The sequence below is a fragment of the Petromyzon marinus genome, unplaced genomic scaffold (genome assembly GCF_048934315.1).
Source record: "Petromyzon marinus isolate PM22_M1 ecotype Great Lakes invasive population unplaced genomic scaffold, UKy_Petmar_22M1.pri1.0 PM_Scaffold_95, whole genome shotgun sequence".
Lineage (NCBI taxonomy): Eukaryota > Metazoa > Chordata > Hyperoartia > Petromyzontiformes > Petromyzontidae > Petromyzon > Petromyzon marinus.
In genome coordinates, this window is record NW_027423705.1 from 146384 (window position 1) to 172810 (window position 26427).

The 26427-nt window shown below is 53.8% G+C and overlaps 1 protein-coding gene across 2 annotated transcripts in view; it reads right to left on the reverse strand.

Moving 5' to 3' along the window:
• Positions 1-220: 220 nt before the first annotated feature.
• LOC116937777 (uncharacterized) overlaps positions 221-26427 on the reverse strand; it is a 41385-nt gene continuing 15178 nt past the window's right edge. The window contains exons 3-7 of one of the 2 annotated variants that reach the window (XM_076064978.1): positions 25568-25800; positions 20195-20244; positions 11709-11819; positions 1046-1143; positions 221-374 (exon numbers count right to left, since the gene is read on the reverse strand). In XM_076064978.1, coding sequence (XP_075921093.1) covers positions 296-374; positions 1046-1143; positions 11709-11819; positions 20195-20244; positions 25568-25800 — 571 coding nt within the window. In that variant the 3' untranslated portion in view covers positions 221-295. The remainder of the gene's footprint in view (positions 375-1045; positions 1144-11708; positions 11820-20194; positions 20245-25567; positions 25801-26427) is intronic. The other variant, XM_076064977.1, reaches the window with a different exon arrangement.

A 26427-nucleotide genomic window follows, 5' to 3' on the forward strand; every position in this document is an offset into this window, starting at 1 on the left:
GATGATGTGTGATGATGATGATGATGATGTTGTTGATGATGATGAGAATGTTGTGATGATGTTGATGATGATGTTGTTTATGTTGTTGATGATGATGATGTTGATGATGTTGATGATGATGATAATGTTGTGATGATGTTGATGATGATGTTGATGATGTTGTTGATGATGATGAGAATGTTGTGATGATGTTGATGATGATGTTGTTTATGTTGTTGATGATGATGATGTTGATGATGATGATGTTGATGTTGTGATGATGTTGATGATGATGTTGACGAGGTGGAGTGAGTTGTCACCTTGTAAACTTTATTCCCAAGCCGGATTTCTTGAATTTCTCTTCGTCCGGGTTCATGATGATGTTGTCCAAATATCTGCAACAACATCAACCAACATCACCATCACTTTGAGTATTAACATCACCACCATCACCACCACCATCACCACCATCACCACCACCACCACCATCACCACCACCATCACCATCATCACCACCACCCCCACCATCACCACCACCATCACCACCATCACCACCACCCCCACCATCACCACCACCATCACCACCATCACCATCACCACCACCATCACCACCATCACCACCACCATCACCACCACCACCACCATCACCACCATCACCACCACCCCCACCACCACCACCATCACCACCACCACCACCATCACCACCATCACCACCATCATCACCACCACCATCACCACCACCATCACCACCATCACCACCATCACCACCACCACCACCACCACCATCACCACCACCATCACCACCACCACCACCATCACCACCACCATCACCACCACCATCACCCCCACCACCACCACCATCACCATCACCCCCACCACCACCACCACCACCACCCCCACCACCACCACTACCACCACCACCACCACCCCCACCACCACCCCCACCACCACCCCCACCACCACCACTACCACCATCACCACCACCACCACCACCACCATCATCACCACCATCACCACCATCACCACCACCACTACCACCACCACCATCATCACCACCGCGTCTTACCTAGTGAGAGTGTCCACAGCGAGGCGAACTTTCCCCTTGTCTCTGTTGAAGGTGAAGAGCATCAAGAGAGACGCCTGCACTGGGTCCTCGGAGAACATCTGGGGAGAGACAAAGACAAAGATCCCCCCGTATAGCCTTGACAGACTGTAGGGGCAAGTGCTGTTAGTAGCGAGAGGCACCTACACACACACAGACACACACAGTCACACATACAGACACAGTCACACACACACGTGCACAGACACAAAGACAAAGATCCCCCGTATAGCCTTGACAGACTGTAGGGGCAAGTGCTGTTAGTAGCGAGCACCACCTACACACACACAGACACACACAGACACTCACACACACAGACACTCACACACACACACGTGCACAGACACAAAGACAAAGATCCCCCGTGTAGCCTTGACAGACTGTAGGGGCAAGTGCTGTTAGTAGCGAGAGGCACCTACACACACACAGACACACACAGTCACACATACACACACAGTCACACACACAGACACACACAGTGACACATACACACACAGTCACACACACAAACACACACAGTGACACATACACACAGTGACACACACACACACAGTCACACACACAGACACAGTCACACACACAGACACACACAGTGACACATACACACACAGTCACACACACAGACACACACAGTGACACATACACACAGTGACACACACACACACAGTCACACACACAGACACAGTCACACACACAGACACACACAGTGACACATACACACACAGTCACACACACAGACACACACAGTGACACATACACACACAGTCACACACACAGACACAGTCACACACACAGACACACACAGTGACACACGTACAAAGATCCCCCGTATAGCTTTAACAGACTGTAGGGGCAAGTGCTGTTAGCGAGCACCTATGAAGGCCGGAACGGTACACGAGGGGGTGGGTGGCCAGCACCACGCCCGACCGCCTTTGTCTCCCTAGTGGCGATGTTTACACACCGCTACACCAGGTACTCATTTGAGGCTGAGTCGACCTAGGGGAGGCCCGGGACCGGTTCAGATAATCGTCACTGGTGCTGGCCGTGAGCGGGAATCGAACTCGGGTCGCCAGGTTCATAGTGCAGCGCGCTAACCACTACTACACTATCACACACACACAAACACACAGACACACAGTGACACACACAGTGACACACACACACAGTCACACACAGTCACACACACAGTGACACACACAATGACACACACAGTGACACACACACAGTGACACACACAGTGACACACACACACAGTGACACACACACAGTCACACACACACACAGTGACACACACACACACAGACACATAGTCACACACAGACACACACACACACAGTGACACACACAGTGACACACACACAGTGACACACACACACAGTGACACACACAGTGACACACACACACACAGTGACACACACACACAGTGACACACACACACAGTGACACACACAGTGACACACACACAGTGACACACACACAGTGACACGCACACACAGTGACACCACACACAGTGACACACACACACAGTGACACACACAGTGACACACACACACACAGTGACACACACACAGTGACACACAGTGACACACACACACACACAGTCACACACAGTCACACACACACACAGACACACACACACAGTGACACACACACACAGTGACACACACACACAGTGACACGCACACACAGTGACACGCACACACAGTGACACACACAGTGACACACACACACAGTGACACACACACACAGTGACACACACAGTGACACACACACACAGTCACACACAGTGACACACACAGACACAGTGACACACACACACACAGTGACACACACACACACAGTGACACACACACACAGTGACACGCACACACAGTGACACACACAGTGACACACACAGTGACACACACACACAGTGACACACACAGTGACACACACACAGTGACACACACACACAGACACACACACACAGTGACGCACACACAGTGACACACACACAGTGACACACACACAGTGACACACACACACAGTGACACACACACACAGTGACACACGCACAGTGACACACGCACAGTGACACACACACACAGACACACACACACAGTGACACACACACACAGACACACACACACAGTGACACACACAGTGACACACACAGTGACACACACACAGTGACACACACACACAGTGACACACACACACAGTGACACACACAGTGACACACACACAGTGACACACACACAGTGACACACACAGTGACACACACACACAGTGACACACACACATACACACAGTGACACACACACATACACACAGTGACACACATACACACAGTGACACACACACACACACAGTGACACACACACAGTGACACACACAGTGACACACACAGTGACACACACACACAGTGACACACACACAGACACACACACACAGTGACACACACACAGTGACACACACACAGTGACACACACACAGTGACACACACAGTGACACACACACAGTGACACACACACATACACACAGTGACACACATACACACAGTGACACACACACAGTGACACACACAGTGACACACACACAGTGACACACACAGTGACACACACACACAGTGACACACACACACACAGTGACACACACACAGTGACACACACACACAGTGACACACACACACAGTGACACACACACACAGTGACACACACAGACACACACACAGTGACACAGACACACACAGACACACACAGACACACACACACACACACAGTGACATACACACCCATAGACACACATACACAGTGACACACACACATACACAGTGACACACACACCCATAGACACACATACACAGTGACACACACATACACAGTGACACACACACACAGACACACACACACACACAGTGACGCACACACACAGACACACACACAGACACACACACACACAGTGACACACACACACGACACACACACAGTGACACACACACACAGACACACACACAGAGACACACACACAGTGACACACACACACACAGTGACACACACACACACAGACAGACACACACACACAGACACACACACACACAGTGACACACACACAGTGACACACAGACACACACACACAGTGACACACACACAGTGACACACACACACACACAGTGACACACACACACACAGACACACACACACACAGACACACACACACAGTGACACACACACAGTGACACACACACACAGTGACACACACACAGTGACACACACAGTGACACACACACACAGTGACACACACACACAGTGACACACACAGTGACACACACAGTGACACACACACAGTGACACACACAGACACAGTGACACACACACACAGAGACATACACAGACACACACACACAGACACACACAGTGACACACACACACAGTCAGACACACACACACAGTCAGACACACACAGTCACACACATACATAGACACACACAGACAGACACACACACACACACACAGACACACACACACAGACACACACACACACAGACACACACACACAGACACACACACACAGTCACACACAGACACACATATAGTCACACACACAGACAGACACACACACACAGAGACACACAGACACACACACACAGTGACACACACAGACACACACACAGTGACACACACACACAGTGACACACACACACACAGTGACACACAACAACAACAACAACAACAACAACCGCCATTCGCCACTAAGTGGCGGTGACGTCACCACGACGCTTGTGCCAGGCTATGTGCACCGTGAGGCCACGTGAAGTGTCGAACGCCCGCTGGCAGGAGGTCACGGGGCAGACCCAGGTGCCACGGGTCGACTGACTGAGATGACTGGCTGATGCACCACCTGTGCCCCCTACTGTGCCAACCTGCTGTGCTTTAGCCACCCGGCGCTCCGCTCGCTGTTGTGAGCGTCGCTCCTCCGCCCTCCGTTGTTGTTGGAGGGCGACTGCCTCCAACTGCCCAGTAGCATCCTTCACGAGCCTCCTCCACAGAGGCCGATCTTGACACCGCTGGTACCAGTCATCGGCAAGTCCACTCAGCTCCACGTCCTCCTGTACCACATCACTCCATCTCTTCTCTAGCCCGTGCCGCGCCCGCTTAGCCCCCTCAATCCGGCCAAACAAAAGCTGTTTCGGCATGCGGTGGCTGGGCATGCGGGCTACATGACCCAGCCATCGCAGCCTTGCCTGCCGGAGGAGCTCACCGATGGGACCCTGCCCAGATCTTTCAAGGATTTGTGAGCTCCTCACACAATCCAGTCTGGTTAAACCCAGGATGGATCGTAGGCAGGCCAGCCTAAATGTTTCTAACCGGCGAAGATGTTCCATTAGGGGGGTCCACGTTTCGCAAGCGTAGAGAAGGGAGGGAATGACCGTGGCCGAGAAGACCTGAAGCTTAGTGCGGAGCGACAGACCAGGTAGCTTCCACACAGCGTTACGCAACCGATGAAAAGATATTGCCGCTCGACTGATTCGGAGTGAGACCTCTGCTGTTAAACTGGAGCCAGTCATAAGCACACTGCCCAGGTATGGGAAACTCTCCACTCTCTCCACAACTGCCCCATCACCGATTGGGAGTTGTGGGGGTGGAGTGTCCGATGGTACAAAATACCCAGGCAGGTGCTTAGTTTTGGTGGGGCTGATGGTAAGGCCCCACCTCTTAGTGGCACGCTCCAGTCTCAGCAGCAGCGTCTCCAACTCCTCCTCTGACTGAGCAGCTATTACCAAGTCATCAGCATACATAACGTGGTTGAGCAATAGGGAGCCATCCCTTGACCGCACCCGGGCATCGATTAGCCTCCCATTATATCTGTACCATATGGAGATTCCCCCGGTACAGCTATTGAAGGCTTCACGAACTACGTGGTCAAAATAGATGTTAAATAATGTGGGAGCCAGAGGACATCCCTGTCGCACCCCAAGGTGTACAGGGAATGGCTCTGACTCCCGGCCACGTAGTTTTACCCGGGCCCGCTCACCATCATGAAGGTCCTTAATGATCGTGAGCAGAGGGTCAGGTACTCCAAAAGCACGAAGAACGACCCAGAGCCCAGGCCTACTGATGGTATCATAGGCCTTGACCAGGTCAATAAAGCAGAGATGTAGGTCTTGTTGGAATTCCCTACACCTCTGCTGTAGCAGACGGACAGAAAATATGGCATCTGTGCAGGACCGCCCTTTCCTGAAACCGCATTGGGGCTCCGCAAGCCTCTCCTCAGCGTGCCTGGCAAGGCGATGCTGAATAATCCTTGCCAGGACCTTTCCCGGCACACTGAGGAGTGAGATGCCCCTGTAGTTGTTACAGTCTGTGCGGTCCCCCTTCTTAAAAAGGGGGACCACCAGGGCATCCTTCCAATCCTGCGGAACCCGTCCAGTGGTCCAGACTGTTGTTATGATGTCATATAGGGCAGTCTGTGCACAAACGCCACCCTCCCTCAGCATTTCGCTTGGGAGATCATCTCTGCCCGCTGCCTTTCCTGGTCTCAGACTCCGGATCGCCTTCAATACTTCCTCAGCAGATGGCACCTCAGCCAGCCACTCACAGGGGATGACTTCATCCAATATTTGAGGCACCGCAGCCTCAGCAGGGTCATCCTCACTTTGTGCCACGATGTTTTCCTGGCTGTGGGATTTTCCCTCCCCCAGGACCTCACAGAAATGCTCAGCAAATCTGCGAACCTGTTCCTGGGGGTCGGAAATTGGATCACCGTTTTTTCCCCTAATGATGGTAATAGGTGTGGCGCTGCAGGTTACTTTTTTGATGGAGTTAAATAGCGATTTGTGATCACGGGCCACTGAGGCAGACTCCATCTCCTCAGCAACCCGCGACCACCACCCATCCTTGCAGCGCCTCACGGCTCTCCGAACCTCCGAGCGAAGGCTGCGGTAAGCCTCCTCATTCTCTGACGTGGGATTCTGTAGCCGATGACAGTGGGCCTGTCGCTTTTTCTCAACCATCCTGAACAACTCCTCTGTCATCCAGGGTGTCTGGGGAGGTCTGGACCGCGTACCCAAAGCAGCCATTGCAGCTGCATGAGTCACAGTCCTAAACCTCGCCCATTTACCCTCGACATCAGGAGGAGTCGGGGACGATGCCAATCCCAGCCGCAAGCGATGATGAAATTCTCGCTTGCAACTTTCATCAGATAACTGAGACCAGGCCACTTTAGGTTGGAATGGGGTCCTGGGTGTACACCCACCACCGGAGTGGAAGAATGGCAGGCGCATCTTACAGATGACTAGTCGATGGTCAGAGGGCAGATCAGCTCCACGGTAGGTCCTGGTGTCAAGGACATGGGCTCGCATTCGCTGGTCCGTCACTATGTAGTCCAGCAGATGTTCTTGCTTGGACCCGGCATGCATCCATGATGTTGTGTGGATGCGCCGATGCCGGAACAGCGTGTTGGTAATTACAAGCCCATGGGCTGCACAAAAATCTAGCAGCCTCCTACCATTGTTATTGAGCTGATCTGGCCCATGCCCTCCAATCACTCCAGACCAGGTGCCAGTATCATGACCAACTCGGGCATTGAAGTCACCCAACATGATGACTCTATCCCGAGGGGCCACTTTAGCCAGCACCTGTGACAGGAGGTCATAGAAGGCATCTGACTCATCGGCTTTGCCTGCATCCCTCCACGGATGTTCATCTTCGGTGGGGGCATAAGTAACCACGACCACCATTCCTCGCCTCCGGTTGATGGGAAGGCGAGCCCAAAGTAGCCTGGGGCTTACAGCTTCCCACACCTCACCGCCACGCTCCCACGCCCCCTTCATTCTTTTGTTCAAAAGAAGACCCACACCCTGTTGTTTGGCAGTCTGCTGCCCCGAGTAGAGGACTGTCCACCCCTCATGGTGGCAGGAGCCAGAGCCGGTCCACCGGACCTCCTGAATGCCGCATAGATCCAGGCGGTACCGGTCCAGCTCCCGACAGAGGAGTGGCAGCCTCTCCTCTGCAGTGAGCGTTCGAACATTCCACGTGGCCACCCGTAGTGGCTTTTCGTTGTTTCTGGAGTAGCCCCGAGGGTAGGTATTCAATCTCCTGGCTCCGCCAATTGGGGTTTGGCCAGGAGACGTCATAGACGCCTGGCCCCCCGGGGCCTCCGGCACAAGCTTAGTTGTTACAACTTTAATTCGTGGTTTTGTGGTAATTAATTGAAGGTGGAGGGGTTACCAGCCCCTCGCACCCGTCCAGAGCCCCCGTTTAGCCCCTGTGGTGGACACATATGCCATGAGGGGAGGAGCCAATCAAAATTGGAACTCCCCCCACAGCACTGTCCACGACAGAGTTGCCCGTCCGGCACCGCGAGGAGGTAGGGGGTTGTTTTGCCGGTGACACACACACACAGTGACACACACACACAGTGACACACACAGTGACACACACAGTGACACACACACACACACAGTCACACACACATACACACACACAGTGACACACACACACAGTGACACACAGTGACACACACAGTGACACACACAGACACACACACAGTGACACACACACACACAGTGACACACACACAGTGACACACACACAGTGACACACACACACAGTGACACACACAGTGACACACACACACACAGTCACACACACATACACACACACAGTGACACACACACACACACAGTGACACACACACACACACAGTAACACACAGTGACACACACACAGTGACACACACAGTGACACACACAGTGACACACACACACATAGTCCCACACAGTGACACACACACACACAGTGACACACACACACAGTAACACACACAGTGACACACACACACAGTGACACACACACACAGTGACACACACACACAGTGACACACACACACACAGTGACACACACAGTGACACACACACAGACACACACACACACACAGTGACACACACACACACAGTGACACACACACACACAGTGACACACACACACAGTGACACACACAGTGACACACACAGTGACACACACACACATAGTCACACACAGTGACACACACACACAGTGACACACACAGTGACACACACACAGTGACACACAGTGACACACACACAGTGACACACACACACAGACACACACAGACACACACACAGTGACACACACACACAGTGACACACACAGTGACACACACACACAGTGACACACACACACAGTCACACCCACACAGACACAGTGACACACACACAGTGACACACACACACAGTCACACACACACAGTGACACACACAGTGACACACACACACACACAGTCACACACACAGTGACACACACACAGTCACACACAGTGACACACACACAGTGACACACACAGTGACACACACACACACATACACACAGACACACACACACACAGTGACACACAGTGACACACACACAGTGACACACACACACAGACACACACAGACACACACACAGTGACACACACACACAGTGACACACACAGTGACACACACACACAGTGACACACACACACAGTCACACCCACACAGACACAGTGACACACACACAGTGACACACACACACAGTCACACACACACAGTGACACACACAGTGACACACACACACACACACAGTCACACACACAGTGACACACACACAGTCACACACAGTGACACACACACAGTGACACACACAGTGACACACACACACACATACACACAGACACACACACACACACAGTCACACACACAGACACACACACAGTGACACACACACACAGACACACACACACAGTCACACACACACAGTGACACACACAGTGACACACACACACACACAGTCACACACACAGTGACACACACACAGTCACACACAGTGACACACACACAGTGACACACACAGTGACACACACACACACATACACACAGACACACACACACACAGTCACACACACAGACACACACACAGTGACACACACACACATACACACAGACACACACAGACACACACACACACAGTCACACACACAGACACACACACAGTGACACACACACACACACAGTGACACACACACACACAGTAACACACAGTGACACACACACAGTGACACACACAGTGACACACACAGTGACACACACACACATAGTCACACACAGTGACACACACACACACAGTGACACACACACACAGTAACACACACAGTGACACACACACACACAGTGACACACACACACAGTGACACACACACACAGTGACACACACACACAGTGACACACACACACACACAGTGACACACACAGTGACACACACACAGACACACACACACACACAGTGACACACACACACACAGTGACACACACACACACAGTGACACACACACACAGTGACACACACAGTGACACACACAGTGACACACACACACATAGTCACACACAGTGACACACACACACAGTGACACACACAGTGACACACACACACAGTGACACACAGTGACACACACACAGTGACACACACACACAGACACACACAGACACACACACAGTGACACACACACACAGTGACACACACAGTGACACACACACAGTGACACACACACACAGTCACACCCACACAGACACAGTGACACACACACACAGTCACACACACACAGTGACACACACAGTGACACACACACACACACACACAGTCACACACACAGTGACACACACACAGTCACACACAGTGACACACACACAGTGACACACACAGTGACACACACACACACATACACACAGACACACACACACAGTGACACACAGTGACACACACACAGTGACACACACACACAGACACACACAGACACACACACAGTGACACACACACACAGTGACACACACAGTGACACACACACACAGTCACACCCACACAGACACAGTGACACACACACAGTGACACACACACACAGTCACACACACACAGTGACACACACAGTGACACACACACACACACAGTCACACACACAGTGACACACACACAGTCACACACAGTGACACACACACAGTGACACACACAGTGACACACACACACACATACACACAGACACACACACACACACAGTCACACACACAGACACACACACAGTGACACACACACAGTGACACACACACACAGTCACACACACACAGTGACACACACACACACATACACACAGACACACACATACACACAGACACACACACAGTCACACACAGTGACACACACACAGTGACACACACACACATACACACAGACACACACACACAAAGTCACACACAGTGACACACACACAGTGACACACATACACATACACACAGACACACACACACAAAGTCACACACACACAGACACACACACAGTGACACACACACACAGACACACACACAGACACACACACACAGACACACACACACAAAGTCACACACACACAGACACACACACAGTGACACACACACACAGACACACACACAGACACACACACACACAGACCCTCACTCCCCCACCCCCTGCCCCCCCCCGCCCCCACCCACCCCCCCCTACCCCCCCGCCCCCACCCACCCCCCCACCCCCCCCGCCCCCACCCACCCCCCCCTACCCCCCCGCCCCCACCCACCACCCCCTACCCCCCCGCCCCCACCCACCCCCAAGACGGTCTCCTTGAGGTGGCGCTCTTTGTCCTCCCTGTGGACGAGGGCGCCGCTGAGCGGGCACCTGAGGAAGACGCCCGACACCGACAGCGCCGCCCAGGGGTCCTTCCGGGGGAGCAGCCAATCACAGACGAGATAAACCACAGGGGGGGAGGAGTCAATCAGGGACGAGATAAACCACGGGGGGGTGCAGCCAATCAGAAACGAGATAAACCACAGAGGGGAGGAGTCAATCAGGGACGAGATAAACCACGGGGGGGGGAGGAGCCAATCAGAAACGAGATAAACCACAGGGGGGAGGAGTCAATCAGGGACGAGATAACCCACGGGGGGGGAGGAGCCAATCAGAAACGAGATAAACCACAGGGGGGAGGAGTCAATCAGGGACGAGATAAACCACGGGGGGGGAGCAGCCAATCAGAGACGAGATAAACCACGGGGGGGGAGGAGTCAATCAGGGACGAGATAAACCACGGGGGGGGGGGAGGAGTCAATCAGGGACGAGATAAACCACGGGGGGGGGAGGAGCCAATCAGAAACGAGATAAACCACAGGGGGGAGGAGTCAATCAGGGACGAGATAACCCACGGGGGGGGGAGGAGCCAATCAGAAACGAGATAAACCACAGGGGGGAGGAGTCAATCAGGGACGAGATAAACCACGGGGGGGGAGCAGCCAATCAGAGACGAGATAAACCACGGGGGGGGAGGAGTCAATCAGGGACGAGATAAACCACGGGGGGGGGGGAGGAGTCAATCAGGGACGAGATAAACCACAGGGGGGGAGCAGCCAATCAGAGACGAGATAAACCACAGGGGGGGAGGAGCCAATCAGAGACGAGATAAACCACAGGGGGGGAGGAGCCAATCAGAGACGAGATAAACCACAGGGGGGGAGCAGCCAATCAGAGACGAGATAAACCACGGGGGGGGGGAGCAGCCACAGAGACGAGATAAACCACAGGGGGGGAGGAGCCAATCAGAGACAAGATAAACCACGGGGGGGGAGGAGTCAATCAGGGACGAGATAAACCACAGGGGGGGAGCAGCCAATCAGAGACGAGATAAACCACGGGGGGGGGAGGAGTCAATCAGGGACGAGATAAACCACGGGGGGGGAGCAGCCAATCAGAGACGAGATAAACCACGGGGGGGGAGCAGCCAATCAGAGACGAGATAAACCACAGGGGGGGAGGAGTCAATCAGGGACGAGATAAACCACTGGGGGGGAGGAGCCAATCAGAAACGAGATAAACCACGGGGGGGGAGGAGTCAATCAGGGACGAGATAAACCACGGGGGGGAGGAGCCAATCAGAAACGAGATAAACCACAGGGGGGAGGAGTCAATCAGGGACGAGATAACCCACGGGGGGGGGAGGAGTCAATCAGGGACGAGATAAACCACAGGGGGGAGCAGCCAATCAGAGACGAGATAAACCACAGGGGGGGGGAGGAGTCAATCAGGGACGAGATAAACCACGGGGGGGGAGGAGTCAATCAGGGACGAGATAAACCACGGGGGGGGGAGCAGCCAATCAGAGACGAGATAAACCACGGGGGGGGAGGAGTCAATCAGGGACGAGATAAACACGGGGGGGAGCAGCCAATCAGAGACGAGATAAACCACAGGGGGGGAGGAGCCAATCAGGGACGAGATAAACCACGGGGGGGGAGCAGCCAATCAGAGACGAGATAAACCACAGGGGGGGAGGAGCCAATCAGAGACAAGATAAACCACGGGGGGGGAGGAGTCAATCAGGGACGAGATAAACCACAGGGGGGGAGCAGCCAATCAGAGACGAGATAAACCACGGGGGGGAGCAGCCAATCACAGACGAGATAAACCACAGGGGGGGAGCAGCCAATCACAGACGAGATAAACCACGGGGGGAGCAGCCAATCAGAGACGAGATAAACCACAGGGGGGGAGCAGCCAATCAGAGACGAGATAAACCACAGGGGGGGAGGAGCCAATCAGGGACGAGATAACCCACAGGGGGGAGCAGCCAATCAGAGACGAGATAAACCACAGGGGGGGAGGAGCCAATCAGGGACGAGATAAACCACGGGGGGGGAGGAGCCAATCAGGGACGAGATAAACCACGGGGGGGGAGGAGTCAATCAGGGACGAGATAAACCACGGGGGGGGAGGAGCCAATCAGGGACGAGATAAACCACGGGGGGGAGGAGTCAATCAGGGACGAGATAAACCACGGGGGGGGGGGAGCAGCCAATCAGAGACGAGATAAACCACGGGGGGGGAGGAGTCAATCAGGGACGAGATAACCCCACAGGGGGGGAGGAGCCAATCAGAGACGAGATAAACCACAGGGGGGAGGAGTCAATCAGAGACGAGATAAACCACGGGGGGGAGCAGCCAATCAGGGACGAGATAAACCACGGGGGGGGAGGAGTCAATCAGGGACGAGATAACCCACAGGGGGGGAGGAGCCAATCAGGGACGAGATAAACCACGGGGGGGGAGGAGCCAATCAGGGACGAGATAAACCACGGGGGGGAGCAGCCAATCAGGGACGAGATAAACCACAGGGGGGAGGAGCCAATCAGAGACGAGATAAACCACAGGGGGGGAGGAGTCAATCAGAGACGAGATAACCCACAGGGGGGGAGCAGCCAATCAGAGACGAGATAAACCACGGGGGGGGGAGCAGCCAATCAGGGACGAGATAAACCACGGGGGGGAGGAGCCAATCAGAGATGAGATAAACCACGGGGGGGAGGAGCCAATCGGAGACGAGATAAACCACGGGGGGGAGGAGTCAATCAGGGACGAGATAAAGCACAGGGGGGGAGCAGCCAATCAGAGACGAGATAAACCACAGGGGGGAGGAGCCAATCAGAGACGAGATAAACCACGGGGGGGAGGAGTCAATCAGGGACGAGATAAAGCACAGGGGGGGAGCAGCCAATCAGAGACGAGATAAACCACAGGGGGGAGGAGCCAATCAGAGACGAGATAAACCACGGGGGGGGAGCAGCCAATCAGAGACGAGATAACCCACAGGGGGGAGGAGCCAATCACAGACGAGATAAACCACGGGGGGGGAGGAGCCAATCAGAGACGAGATAAACCACGGGGGGGAGGAGTCAATCAGAGACGAGATAAACCACGGGGGGGAGCAGCCAATCAGAGACGAGATAACCCACAGGGGGGAGGAGCCAATCAGAGACGAGATAAACCACAGGGGGGAGGAGCCAATCAGAGACGAGATAACCCACAGGGGGGAGGAGCCAATCAGAGACGAGATAAACCACGGGGGGGAGCAGCCAATCAGAGACGAGATAAACCACGGGGGGGAGGAGCCAATCAGAGACATGATAACCCACAGGGGGGAGGAGTCAATCAGGGACGAGATAAACCACAGGGGGGGAGCAGCCAATCAGAGACGAGATAAACCACAGGGGGGAGGAGCCAATCAGAGACGAGATAAACCACAGGGGGGAGGAGCCAATCAGAGACGAGATAAACCACAGGGGGGAGGAGCCAATCAGAGACGAGATAAACCACGGGGGGGGAGCAGCCAATCACAGACGAGATAAACCACGGGGGGGGGGGGGGGGAGGAGTCAATCAGGGACGAGATAAACCACGGGGGGAGGAGCCAATCAGAGACGAGATAAACCACGGGGGGGAGCAGCCAATCAGAGACGAGATAACCCACAGGGGGGAGGAGCCAATCAGAGACGAGATAACCCACAGGGGGGAGGAGCCAATCAGAGACGAGATAAACCACAGGGGGGAGGAGCCAATCAGAGACGAGATAAACCACGGGGGGGAGGAGCCAATCAGAGACGAGATAAACCACGGGGGGGGAGGAGTCAATCAGGGACGAGATAAACCACGGGGGGGAGCAGCCAATCAGAGACGAGATAACCCACAGGGGGGGAGCAGCCAATCAGAGACGAGATAACCCACGGAGGGGAGCAGCCAATCACAGACGAGATAAACCACGGGGGGGGAGGAGTCAATCTGGGACGAGATAAACCACGGGGGGGGGAGCAGCCAATCAGAGACGAGATAAACCACGGGGGGGGAGGAGTCAATCAGGGACGAGATAAACCACGGGGGGGGGAGCAGCCAATCAGAGACGAGATAAACCACGGGGGGGGAGGAGTCAATCAGGGACGAGATAAACCACGGGGGGGGGAGCAGCCAATCAGAGACGAGATAACCCACGGGGGGGGAGGAGTCAATCAGGGACGAGATAAACCACGGGGGGGAGGAGCCAATCAGAAACGAGATAAACCACAGGGGGGAGGAGTCAATCAGGGACGAGATAAACCACAGGGGGGGAGCAGCCAATCAAAAACGAGATAAACCACAGGGGGGAGGAGCCAATCAGAGACGAGATAACCCACAGGGGGGGAGGAGCCAATCAGAGACGAGATAACCCACAGGGGGGGAGGAGCCAATCAGAGACGAGATAACCCACAGGGGGGAGGAGCCAATCAGAGACATGATAACCCACAGGGGGGAGGAGTCAATCAGGGACGAGATAACCCACAGGGGGGAGCAGCCAATCAGAGACGAGATAAACCACGGGGGGAGGAGCCAATCAGGGACGAGATAACCCACAAGGGAGGAGGGAGAAGCCAATCAGAGATAACCACAGGGGAGGAGGAAGGAGCCAATCAGAGATAACCACAGGGGAGGAGGGAGGGAGGTGTGAGGAGCCAATCACAGACGAGATGCAAGGTAATATAGTCAGCCAATCAGACAGCGGCAACAACAACAGGGGGGTGACTGAGTGACTGGCTAAGTCAGTCACTAACCCAGTGACTGAGTGACTGACTGAGTGACTGACTGAGTGACTGAGTGACTAGCCAAGCCTATACACCAGTGACTGACTGAGTGACTGGCTAAGTCAGTCACTAACCCAGTGACTGAGTGACTGACTGAGTGACTGACTGAGTGACTGAGTGACTAGCCAAGCCTATACACCAGTGACTGACTGAGTGACTGGCTGAGAAACTGACTGAGTGACTAGCCAAGCCTCTACACCAGTGACTGACTGAATGACTGACTGAATGACTAGCCAAGCGTCTACACCAGTGACTGACTGAGTGACTGGCTAAGTCAGTCACTAACCCAGTGACTGAGTGACTGACTGAGTGACTGACTGAGTGACTGAGTGACTAGCCAAGCCTATACACCAGTGACTGACTGAGTGACTGGCTGAGTAACTGACTGAGTGACTAGCCAAGCCTCTACACCAGTGACTGACTGAATGACTGACTGAATGACTAGCCAAGCGTCTACACCAGTGACTGACTGAGTGACTGGCTAAGTCAGTCACTAACCCAGTGACTGAGTGATTGGCTGAGTAACTGACTGACTAGCCAAGCCTATACACCAGTGACTGAGTGACTGAGTGAGTGAGTGACTGAGTGAGTGACTGAGTGACTAGCCAAGCCTCTACACCAGTGACTGACTGACTGAGTGACTGAGTGACTGAGTGAGTGAGTGACTGAGTGAGTGACTGAGTGACTAGCCAAGCCTCTACACCAGTGACTGACTGAGTGACTGACTGAGTGAGTGACTGAGTGACTAGCCAAGCCTCTACACCAGTGACTGACTGACTGAGTGACTGACTGACTGACTGAGTGACTGAGTGACTGAGTGAGTGACTGAGTGACTAGCCAAGCCTCTACACCAGTGACTGACTGAGTCACTGACTGAGTGACTGACTGAGTGACTAGCCAAGCCTCTACACCAGTGACTGACTGACTGAGTGACTGAGTGACGGAGTGACTGACTGACTGACTAGCCAAGCCTCTACACCAGTGACTGACTGACTGAGTGAGCGACTGAGTGACTGGCCAAGCCTCTACACCAATGACTGAGTGACTGAGTGACTGAGTGACTGACTGAGTGACTGAGTGACTAAGTCGGTCCCCACTAAGTCACCTTGGTCGCCTGCCTGCCGGCGTTGGCGGTGCTTTGGGGGTCACTCAGTCAGTCACTGAGTGACTGACTGAGTGACTGAGTGACTGACTGAGTGATTAGCTAAGCCTCTACACCAATGACTGACTGAGTGACTGACTGACTGAGTGACTGACTGAGTGAGTGACTGAGTGACTGACTGAGTGAGTGACTGAGTGAGTGACTGAGTGAGTGACTGAGTGACTGAGTGACTGAGTGAGTGACTGAGTGAGTGAGTGACTGAGTGAGTGAGTGAGTGACTGAGTGACTGACTGACTGAGTGAGTGACTGAGTGAGTGAGTGACTGAGTGAGTGACTGAGTGACTGACTGACTGAGTGAGTGACTGAGTGACTGAGTGACTGACTGAGTGATTGGCTAAGCCTCTACACCAATGACTGACTGAGTGACTGACTGAGTGATTGGCTAAGCCTCTACACCAATGACTGACTGAGTGACTGAGTGACTGACTGAGTGACTGAGTGACTGAGTGACTAAGTCGGTCCCCACTAAGTCACCTTGGTCGCCTGCCTGCCGGCGTTGGCGGTGCTTTGGGGGTCACTCAGTCAGTCACTGAGCGACTGACTGAGTGACTGACTGAGTGACTGACTGAGTGATTAGCTAAGCCTCTACACCAATGACTGACTGAGTGACTGAGTGACTGACTGAGTGACTGAATGAATGACTGAGTGACTGACTGACTGAGTGACTGAATGAATGACTGGGTGACTGACTGACTGACTAGCTAAGCCTACCAATGACTGACTGACTGAGTGACTGACTGAGTGACTGACTGAGTGACTGAGTGACTGACTGAGTGACTGACTGACTGAGTGACTGACTGAGTGAGTGACTGAGTGACTGAGTGACTGACTGACTGAGTGACTGAGTGACTGAGTGAGTGACTGAGTTTCCCGAGTGACTAAGTCGGTCCCCACTAAGTCACCTTGGTCGCCTGCCTGCCGGCGTTGGCGGTGCTTTGGGGGCCACTCAGTCAGTCACTGAGCGACTGACTGAGTGACTGACTGAGTGACTGACTGAGTGATTAGCTAAGCCTCTACACCAATGACTGACTGAGTGACTGAGTGACTGACTGAGTGACTGAATGAATGACTGAGTGACTGACTGACTGAGTGACTGAATGAATGACTGAGTGACTGACTGACTGACTAGCTAAGCCTACCAATGACTGACTGACTGAGTGACTGACTGAGTGACTGACTGAGTGACTGAGTGACTGACTGAGTGACTGACTGACTGAGTGACTGACTGAGTGAGTGACTGAGTGACTGAGTGGGTGACTGAGTGACTGAGTGAGTGACTGACTGAGTGACTGAGTTTCCCGACTGACTAAGTCGGTCCCCACTAAGTCACCTTGGTCGCCTGCCTGCCGGCGTTGGCGGTGCTTTGGGGGTCACTCAGTCAGTCACTGAGTGACTGACTGAGTGACTGAGTGACTGACTGAGTGATTAGCTAAGCCTTTACACCAATGACTGAGTGACTGACTGAGTGACTGAGTGACTGACTGAGTGATTAGCTAAGCCTCTACACCAATGACTGACTGAGTGACTGACTGAGTTACTGACTGAGAGACTGACTGACTGACTGAGTGAGTGACTGACTGACTGAGTGACTGACTGAGTGACTGACTGAGTGACTGAGTGACTGACTGAGTGACTGACTGACTGACTGAGTGACTGAGTGACTGACTGAGTGAGTGACTGAGTGACTGAGTGACTAAGTCGGTCCCCACTAAGTCACCTTGATCGCCTGCCTGCCGGCGTTGGCGGTGCTTTGGGGGTCACTCAGTCAGTCACTGAGTGACTGACTGAGTGACTGAGTGACTGACTGAGTGACTGACTGAGTGATTAGCTAAGCCTCTACACCAATGACTGAGTGAGTGACTGAGTGACTGACTGAGTGACTGACTGACTGACTGAGTGATTAGCTAAGCCTCTACACCAATGACTGACTGAGTGACTGACTGAGTTACTGACTGAGAGACTGACTGACTGACTGAGTGACTGACTGAGTGACTGACTGAGTGACTGACTGAGTGACTGAGTGACTGACTGAGTGACTGACTGACTGACTGACTGAGTGACTGACTGAGTGACTGAGTGACTGACTGAGTGATTAGCTAAGCCTCTACACCAATGACTGACTGAGTGACTGAGTGACTGAGTGACTGACTGAGTGAGTGACTGAGTGAGTGACTGAGTGACTGAGTGACTAAGTCGGTCCCCACTAAGTCACCTTGGTCGCCTGCCTGCCGGCGTTGGCGGTGCTTTGGGGGTCACTCAGTCAGTCACTGAGTGAGTGACTGACTGACTGAGTGACTGAGTGACTGACTGAGTGAGTGACTGACTGAGTGAGTGACTGAGTGACTGAGTGACTGACTGAGTGACTGAGTGACTGAGTGACTGACTGACTGAGTGACTGAGTGACTGAGTGAGTGACTGACTGAGTGAGTGACTGAGTGACTGACTGAGTGAGTGACTGAGTGACTGAGTGACTAAGTCGGTCCCCACTAAGTCACCTTGGTAGCCTGCCTGCCGGCGTTGGCGGTGCTTTGGGGGTCAAGCGATCCTGCACGCATGGACGCAGTCCCACACAGAGGCACAGTCAAAGGCGCCCCAGGTAGCTCTCCTGTTGGGGCAAGTGCCCTTGGCCAGCAGCAGCAGCGAGGGGAGTGGTGGTGCAGCGGTTAGCGCTCACGGCACTGCTGTGTGTGTGTGTCTGTGTGTGTGTGTCTGTGTGTGTGTCTGTGTGTGTGTGTGTGTGGTGTGTGTGTGTGTGTCTGTGCGTGTGTGGGTGTGTGTGTGTGTCTGTGTGTGTGTGTCTGTGTTGTGTCTGTGTGTGTGTGTCTGTGTTGTGTCTGTGTGTGTGTGTCTGTGTGTGTGTGTCTGTGTGTGTGTGTGTCTGTGTGTGTGTCTGTGCGTGTGTGTGTGGTGTGTGTGTGTGTGTGTGGTGTGTGTGTGGGTGTGTGTGTGTGTGTGTGGTAGTGTGTGTGTGTGTGTGTGGTGTGTGTGTGGTGTGTGTGTGGGTGTGTGTGTGTGTCTGTGTGTGTGGTGTGGGTGTGTGTGTGTGTGTGTGTCTGTGTGTGTGTGTCTGTGTGTGTGTCTGTGTGTCTCTGTGTCTGTGTGTGTGTCTGTGTGTGTGTCTGTGTGTGTGTGTGTGTGTCTGTGTGTGTGTGTGTCTGTGTGTGGGTGGCTGTGCGTGTGTGTGTCTGTGTGTGTGTGGTGTGTGTCTGTCTGTGTGTGTGTCTGTGTGTGTGTGGTGTGTGTCTGTGTGTGTGTGTCTGTGTGTGTGTGTCTGTGTGTGTGTGTCTGTGTGTGTGTGTGTGGTGTGTGTCTGTCTGTGTCTGTGTGTGTGTGTGGTGTGTGTCTGTGTGTGTGTGTGGTGTGTGTCTGTGTGTGTGTGTCTGTGTGTGTGTGTGTGTGTCCGTGTGTGTGTGTCCGTGTGTGTCCGTGTGTGTCTGTGTCTGTGTGTCTGTGTGTGTGTCTGTGTGTGTCTGTCTGTGTGTGTCTGTGTGCGTGTGTGTCTGTGTGTGTGTCTGTGTGTGTGTATAGTATATATATGTGTAATGTATGTGTGTAGTGTGTGTGTGTATAGTATATATATGTATAGTATATGTATGTATAGTATATATGTGTAATGTATGTGTGTAGTCTGTGTGTGTGTCTGTGTGTCTGTATGTGTGTGTATATATGTATATATGTATAGTATATGTGTGTATAGTATATATATGTGTAATGTATGTGTGTAGTGTGTGTGTAGTATATATATGTGTAATGTATGTGTGTAGTCTGTGTATATGTATAGTATATGTCCGGCAAAACAACCCCCTACCTCCTCGCGGTGCCGGACGGGCAACTCTGTCGTGGACAGCGCTGTGGGGGGAGATCCAATTTTGATTGGCTCCTCCCCTCATGGCATATGTATCCACCACAGGGGCTAAACGGGGGCTCTGGACGGGTGCGAGGGGCTGGTAACCCCTCCACCTTCAATTAATTACCACGAAACTACGAATTAAACTTAAATATGTAACAACTAAGCTTGTGCCGGAGGCCCCGGGGGGCCAGGCGTCTATGACGTCTCCTGGCCAAACCCCAATTGGCGGAGCCAGGAGATTGAATACCTACCCTCGGGGCTACTCCAGAAACAACGAAAAGCCACTACGGTTGGCCACGTGGAATGTTCGAACGCTCACTGCAGAGGAGAGGCTGCCACTCCTCTGTCGGGAGCTGGACCGGTACCGCCTGGATCTATGCGGCATTCAGGAGGTCCGGTGGACCGGCTCTGGCTCCTGCCACCATGAGGGGTGGACAGTTCTCTACTCGGGGCAGCAGACTGCCAAACAACAGGGTGTGGGTCTTCTTTTGAACAAAAGAATGAAGGGGGCGTGGGAGCGTGGCGGTGAGGTGTGGGAAGCTGTAAGCCCCAGGCTACTTTGGGCTCGCCTTCCCATCAACCGGAGGCGAGGAATGGTGGTCGTGGTTACTTATGCCCCCACCGAAGATGAACATCCGTGGAGGGATGCAGGCAAAGCCGATGAGTCAGATGCCTTCTATGACCTCCTGTCACAGGTGCTGGCTAAAGTGGCCCCTCGGGATAGAGTCATCATGTTGGGTGACTTCAATGCCCGAGTTGGTCATGATACTGGCACCTGGCCTGGAGTGATTGGAGGGCATGGGCCAGATCAGCTCAATAACAACGGTAGGAGGCTGCTAGATTTTTGTGCAGCCCATGGGCTTGTAATTACCAACACGCTGTTCCGGCATCGGCGCATCCACACAACATCATGGATGCATGCCGGGTCCAAGCAAGAACATCTGCTGGACTACATAGTGACGGACCAGCGAATGCGAGCCCATGTCCTTGACACCAGGACCTACCGTGGAGCTGATCTGCCCTCTGACCATCGACTAGTCATCTGTAAGATTCGCCTGCCATTCTTCCACTCCGGTGGTGGGTGTACACCCAGGACCCCATTCCAACCTAAAGTGGCCTGGTCTCAGTTATCTGATGAAAGTTGCAAGCGAGAATTTCATCATCGCTTGCGGCTGGGATTGGCATCGTCCCAGACTCCTCCTGATGTCGAGGGTAAATGGGCGAGGTTTAGGACTGTGACTCATGCAGCTGCAATGGCTGCTTTGGGTACGCGGTCCAGACCTCCCCAGACACCCTGGATGACAGAGGAGTTGTTCACGATGGTTGAGAAAAAGCGACAGGCCCACTGTCATCGGCTACAGAGTCCCACGTCAGAGAATGAGGAGGCTTACCGCAGCCTTCGCTCGGAGGTTCGGAGAGCCGTGAGGCGCTGCAAGGATGGGTGGTGGTCGCGGGTTGCTGAGGAGATGGAGTCTGCCTCAGTGGCCCGTGATCACAAATCTCTATTTAACTCCATCAAAAAAGTAACCTGCAGCGCCACACCTATTACCATCATTAGGGGAAAAAACGGCGATCCGATTTCCGACCCCCAGGAACAGGTTCGCAGATTTGCTGAGCATTTCTGTGAGGTCCTGGGGGAGGGAAAATCCCTCAGCCAGGAAAACATCGTGGCACAAAGTGAGGATGACCCTGCTGAGGCTGCGGTGCCTCAAATATTGGATGAAGTCACCCCCTGTGAGTGGCTGGCTGAGGTGCCATCTGCTGAGGAAGTATTGAAGGCGATCCGGAGTCTGAGACCAGGAAAGGCAGCGGGCAGAGATGATCTTCCAAGCGAAATGCTGAGGGAGGGTGGCGTTTGTGCACAGACTGCCCTATATGACATCATAACAACAGTCTGGACCACTGGACGGGTTCCGCAGGATTGGAAGGATGCCCTGGTGGTCCCCCTTTTTAAGAAGGGGGACCGCACAGACTGTAACAACTACAGGGGCATCTCACTCCTCAGTGTGCCGGGAAAGGTCCTGGCAAGGATTATTCAGCATCGCCTTGCCAGGCACGCTGAGGAGAGGCTTGCGGAGCCCCAATGCGGTTTCAGGAAAGGGCGGTCCTGCACAGATGCCATATTTTCTGTCCGTCTGCTACAGCAGAGGTGTAGGGAATTCCAACAAGACCTACATCTCTGCTTTATTGACCTGGTCAAGGCCTATGATACCATCAGTAGGCCTGGGCTCTGGGTCGTTCTTCGTGCTTTTGGAGTACCTGACCCTCTGCTCACGATCATTAAGGACCTTCATGATGGTGAGCGGGCCCGGGTAAAACTACGTGGCCGGGAGTCAGAGCCATTCCCTGTACACCTTGGGGTGCGACAGGGATGTCCTCTGGCTCCCACATTATTTAACATCTATTTTGACCACGTAGTTCGTGAAGCCTTCAATAGCTGTACCGGGGGAATCTCCATATGGTACAGATATAATGGGAGGCTAATCGATGCCCGGGTGCGGTCAAGGGATGGCTCCCTATTGCTCAACCACGTTATGTATGCTGATGACTTGGTAATAGCTGCTCAGTCAGAGGAGGAGTTGGAGACGCTGCTGCTGAGACTGGAGCGTGCCACTAAGAGGTGGGGCCTTACCATCAGCCCCACCAAAACCAAGCACCTGCCTGGGTATTTTGTACCATCGGACACTCCACCCCCACAACTCCCAATCGGTGATGGGGCAGTTGTGGAGAGAGTGGAGAGTTTCCCATACCTGGGCAGTGTGCTTATGACTGGCACCAGTTTAACCGCAGAGGTCTCACTCCGAATCAGTCGAGCGGCAATATCTTTTCATCGGTTGCGTAACGCTGTGTGGAAGCTACCTGGTCTGTCGCTCCGCACTAAGCTTCAGGTCTTCTCGGCCACGGTCATTCCCTCCCTTCTCTACGCTTGCGAAACGTGGACCCCCCTAATGGAACATCTTCGCCGGTTAGAAACATTTAGGCTGGCCTGCCTACGATCCATCCTGGGTTTAACCAGACTGGATTGTGTGAGGAGCTCACAAATCCTTGAAAGATCTGGGCAGGGTCCCATCGGTGAGCTCCTCCGGCAGGCAAGGCTGCGATGGCTGGGTCATGTAGCCCGCATGCCCAGCCACCGCATGCCGAAACAGCTTTTGTTTGGCCGGATTGAGGGGGCTAAGCGGGCGCGGCACGGGCTAGAGAAGAGATGGAGTGATGTGGTACAGGAGGACGTGGAGCTGAGTGGACTTGCCGATGACTGGTACCAGCGGTGTCAAGATCGGCCTCTGTGGAGGAGGCTCGTGAAGGATGCTACTGGGCAGTTGGAGGCAGTCGCCCTCCAACAACAACGGAGGGCGGAGGAGCGACGCTCACAACAGCGAGCGGAGCGCCGGGTGGCTAAAGCACAGCAGGTTGGCACAGTAGGGGGCACAGGTGGTGCATCAGCCAGTCATCTCAGTCAGTCGACCCGTGGCACCTGGGTCTGCCCCGTGACCTCCTGCCAGCGGGCGTTCGACACTTCACGTGGCCTCAGGGTGCACATAGCCTGGCACAAGCGTCGTGGTGACGTCACCGCCACTTAGTGGCGAATGGCGGTTGTTGTTGTTGTTGTTATATGTATAGTATATATGTATAGTATATGTATGTATAGTATATATGTGTAATGTTTGTGTGTAGTGTGTGTATATGTATAGTATATGTGTATATATGTATAGTATATATGTATAGTGTATATATGTGTAATGTTTGTGTGTAGTCTGTGTGTATAGTATATATGTATAGTATATATATGTGTAATGTATGTGTATAGTATATATGTATAGTATATATATGTTTAATGTATGTGTGTAGTCTGTGTGTGTCTGTGTGTCTGTATGTGTGTATATATGTATAGTATATATGTGTAATATATATGTATATAGTATATATGTATAGTATATATGTGTAATATATGTGTAATATATATGTATATATAGTATATATGTGTAATATATGTAGTGTAGTGTGTGTGTGAGATTACCTGGCTGGACGTGGTCAACTCCGCTGCTAACTGGGCGGTTGGTGGCCAGCCCCGTGGCCCCTCCCCCCCGCGTGGCCCCTCCCCCCCGCGTGGCCCCGCCCCCCGTGGCCCCTCCCCCCTGCGTGGCCCCGCCCCCCCCGTGCTGACGAGCGAGGGCGGCAAGGGCGGCCCTCTGGCTGCCCACGTGGGGGGCAGCGCGGCCTGGAGGGGCGTGCGGAGCTGATTGGCCAGGCCTGGGGGTGGAGGGGGAGGGGGGAGAGAGGGGGAGGGGTTAGAGTGACGTCCAATGAGGGGGTCGGGGATGGGTGTGGCCTAGGGGTGGGTGTGGCCTCGGGGTGAGTGGGTTGTGGCCTCGTGGTGGTGTGTGGCCTAGGGGTGTGTGGGTGTGGCCTAGGGGGTGGGTGTGGCCTAGGGGTGGGTGTGGCCTCGGGGGTGAGTGGGTTGTGGCCTCGTGGTGGTGTGTGGCCTAGGGGTGGGTGGGGTCTGGCCTGGGTGGGTGTGGCTTCGGGGTGAGTGTGGCCTAGGGAGTGTGTGGGTGTGGCCTCGGGGTGAATGGGTGTGGCCTCGTGTTGTGTGGGTGTGGCCTAGGGGTGTGTGGGTGTGGCCTATGGGTGTGTGGGTGTGGCCTATGGGTGTGTGGGTGTGTCCTAGGGGTGTGTGTGTGTGGCCTAGGGGTGTGTGGGTGTGGCCTAGGGGTGTGTGGGTGTGGCCTAGGGGGTGTGTGGGTGTGGCCTAGGGGTGTTTGTGTGGCCTGGGGGTGTGTGGGTGTGGCCTGGGGGTGTGTGGGTGTGGCCTGGGGGTGTGTGGGTGTGGCCTAGGGGTGTGTGGGTGCGGCCTAGGGGTGTGTGGGTGCGGCCTAG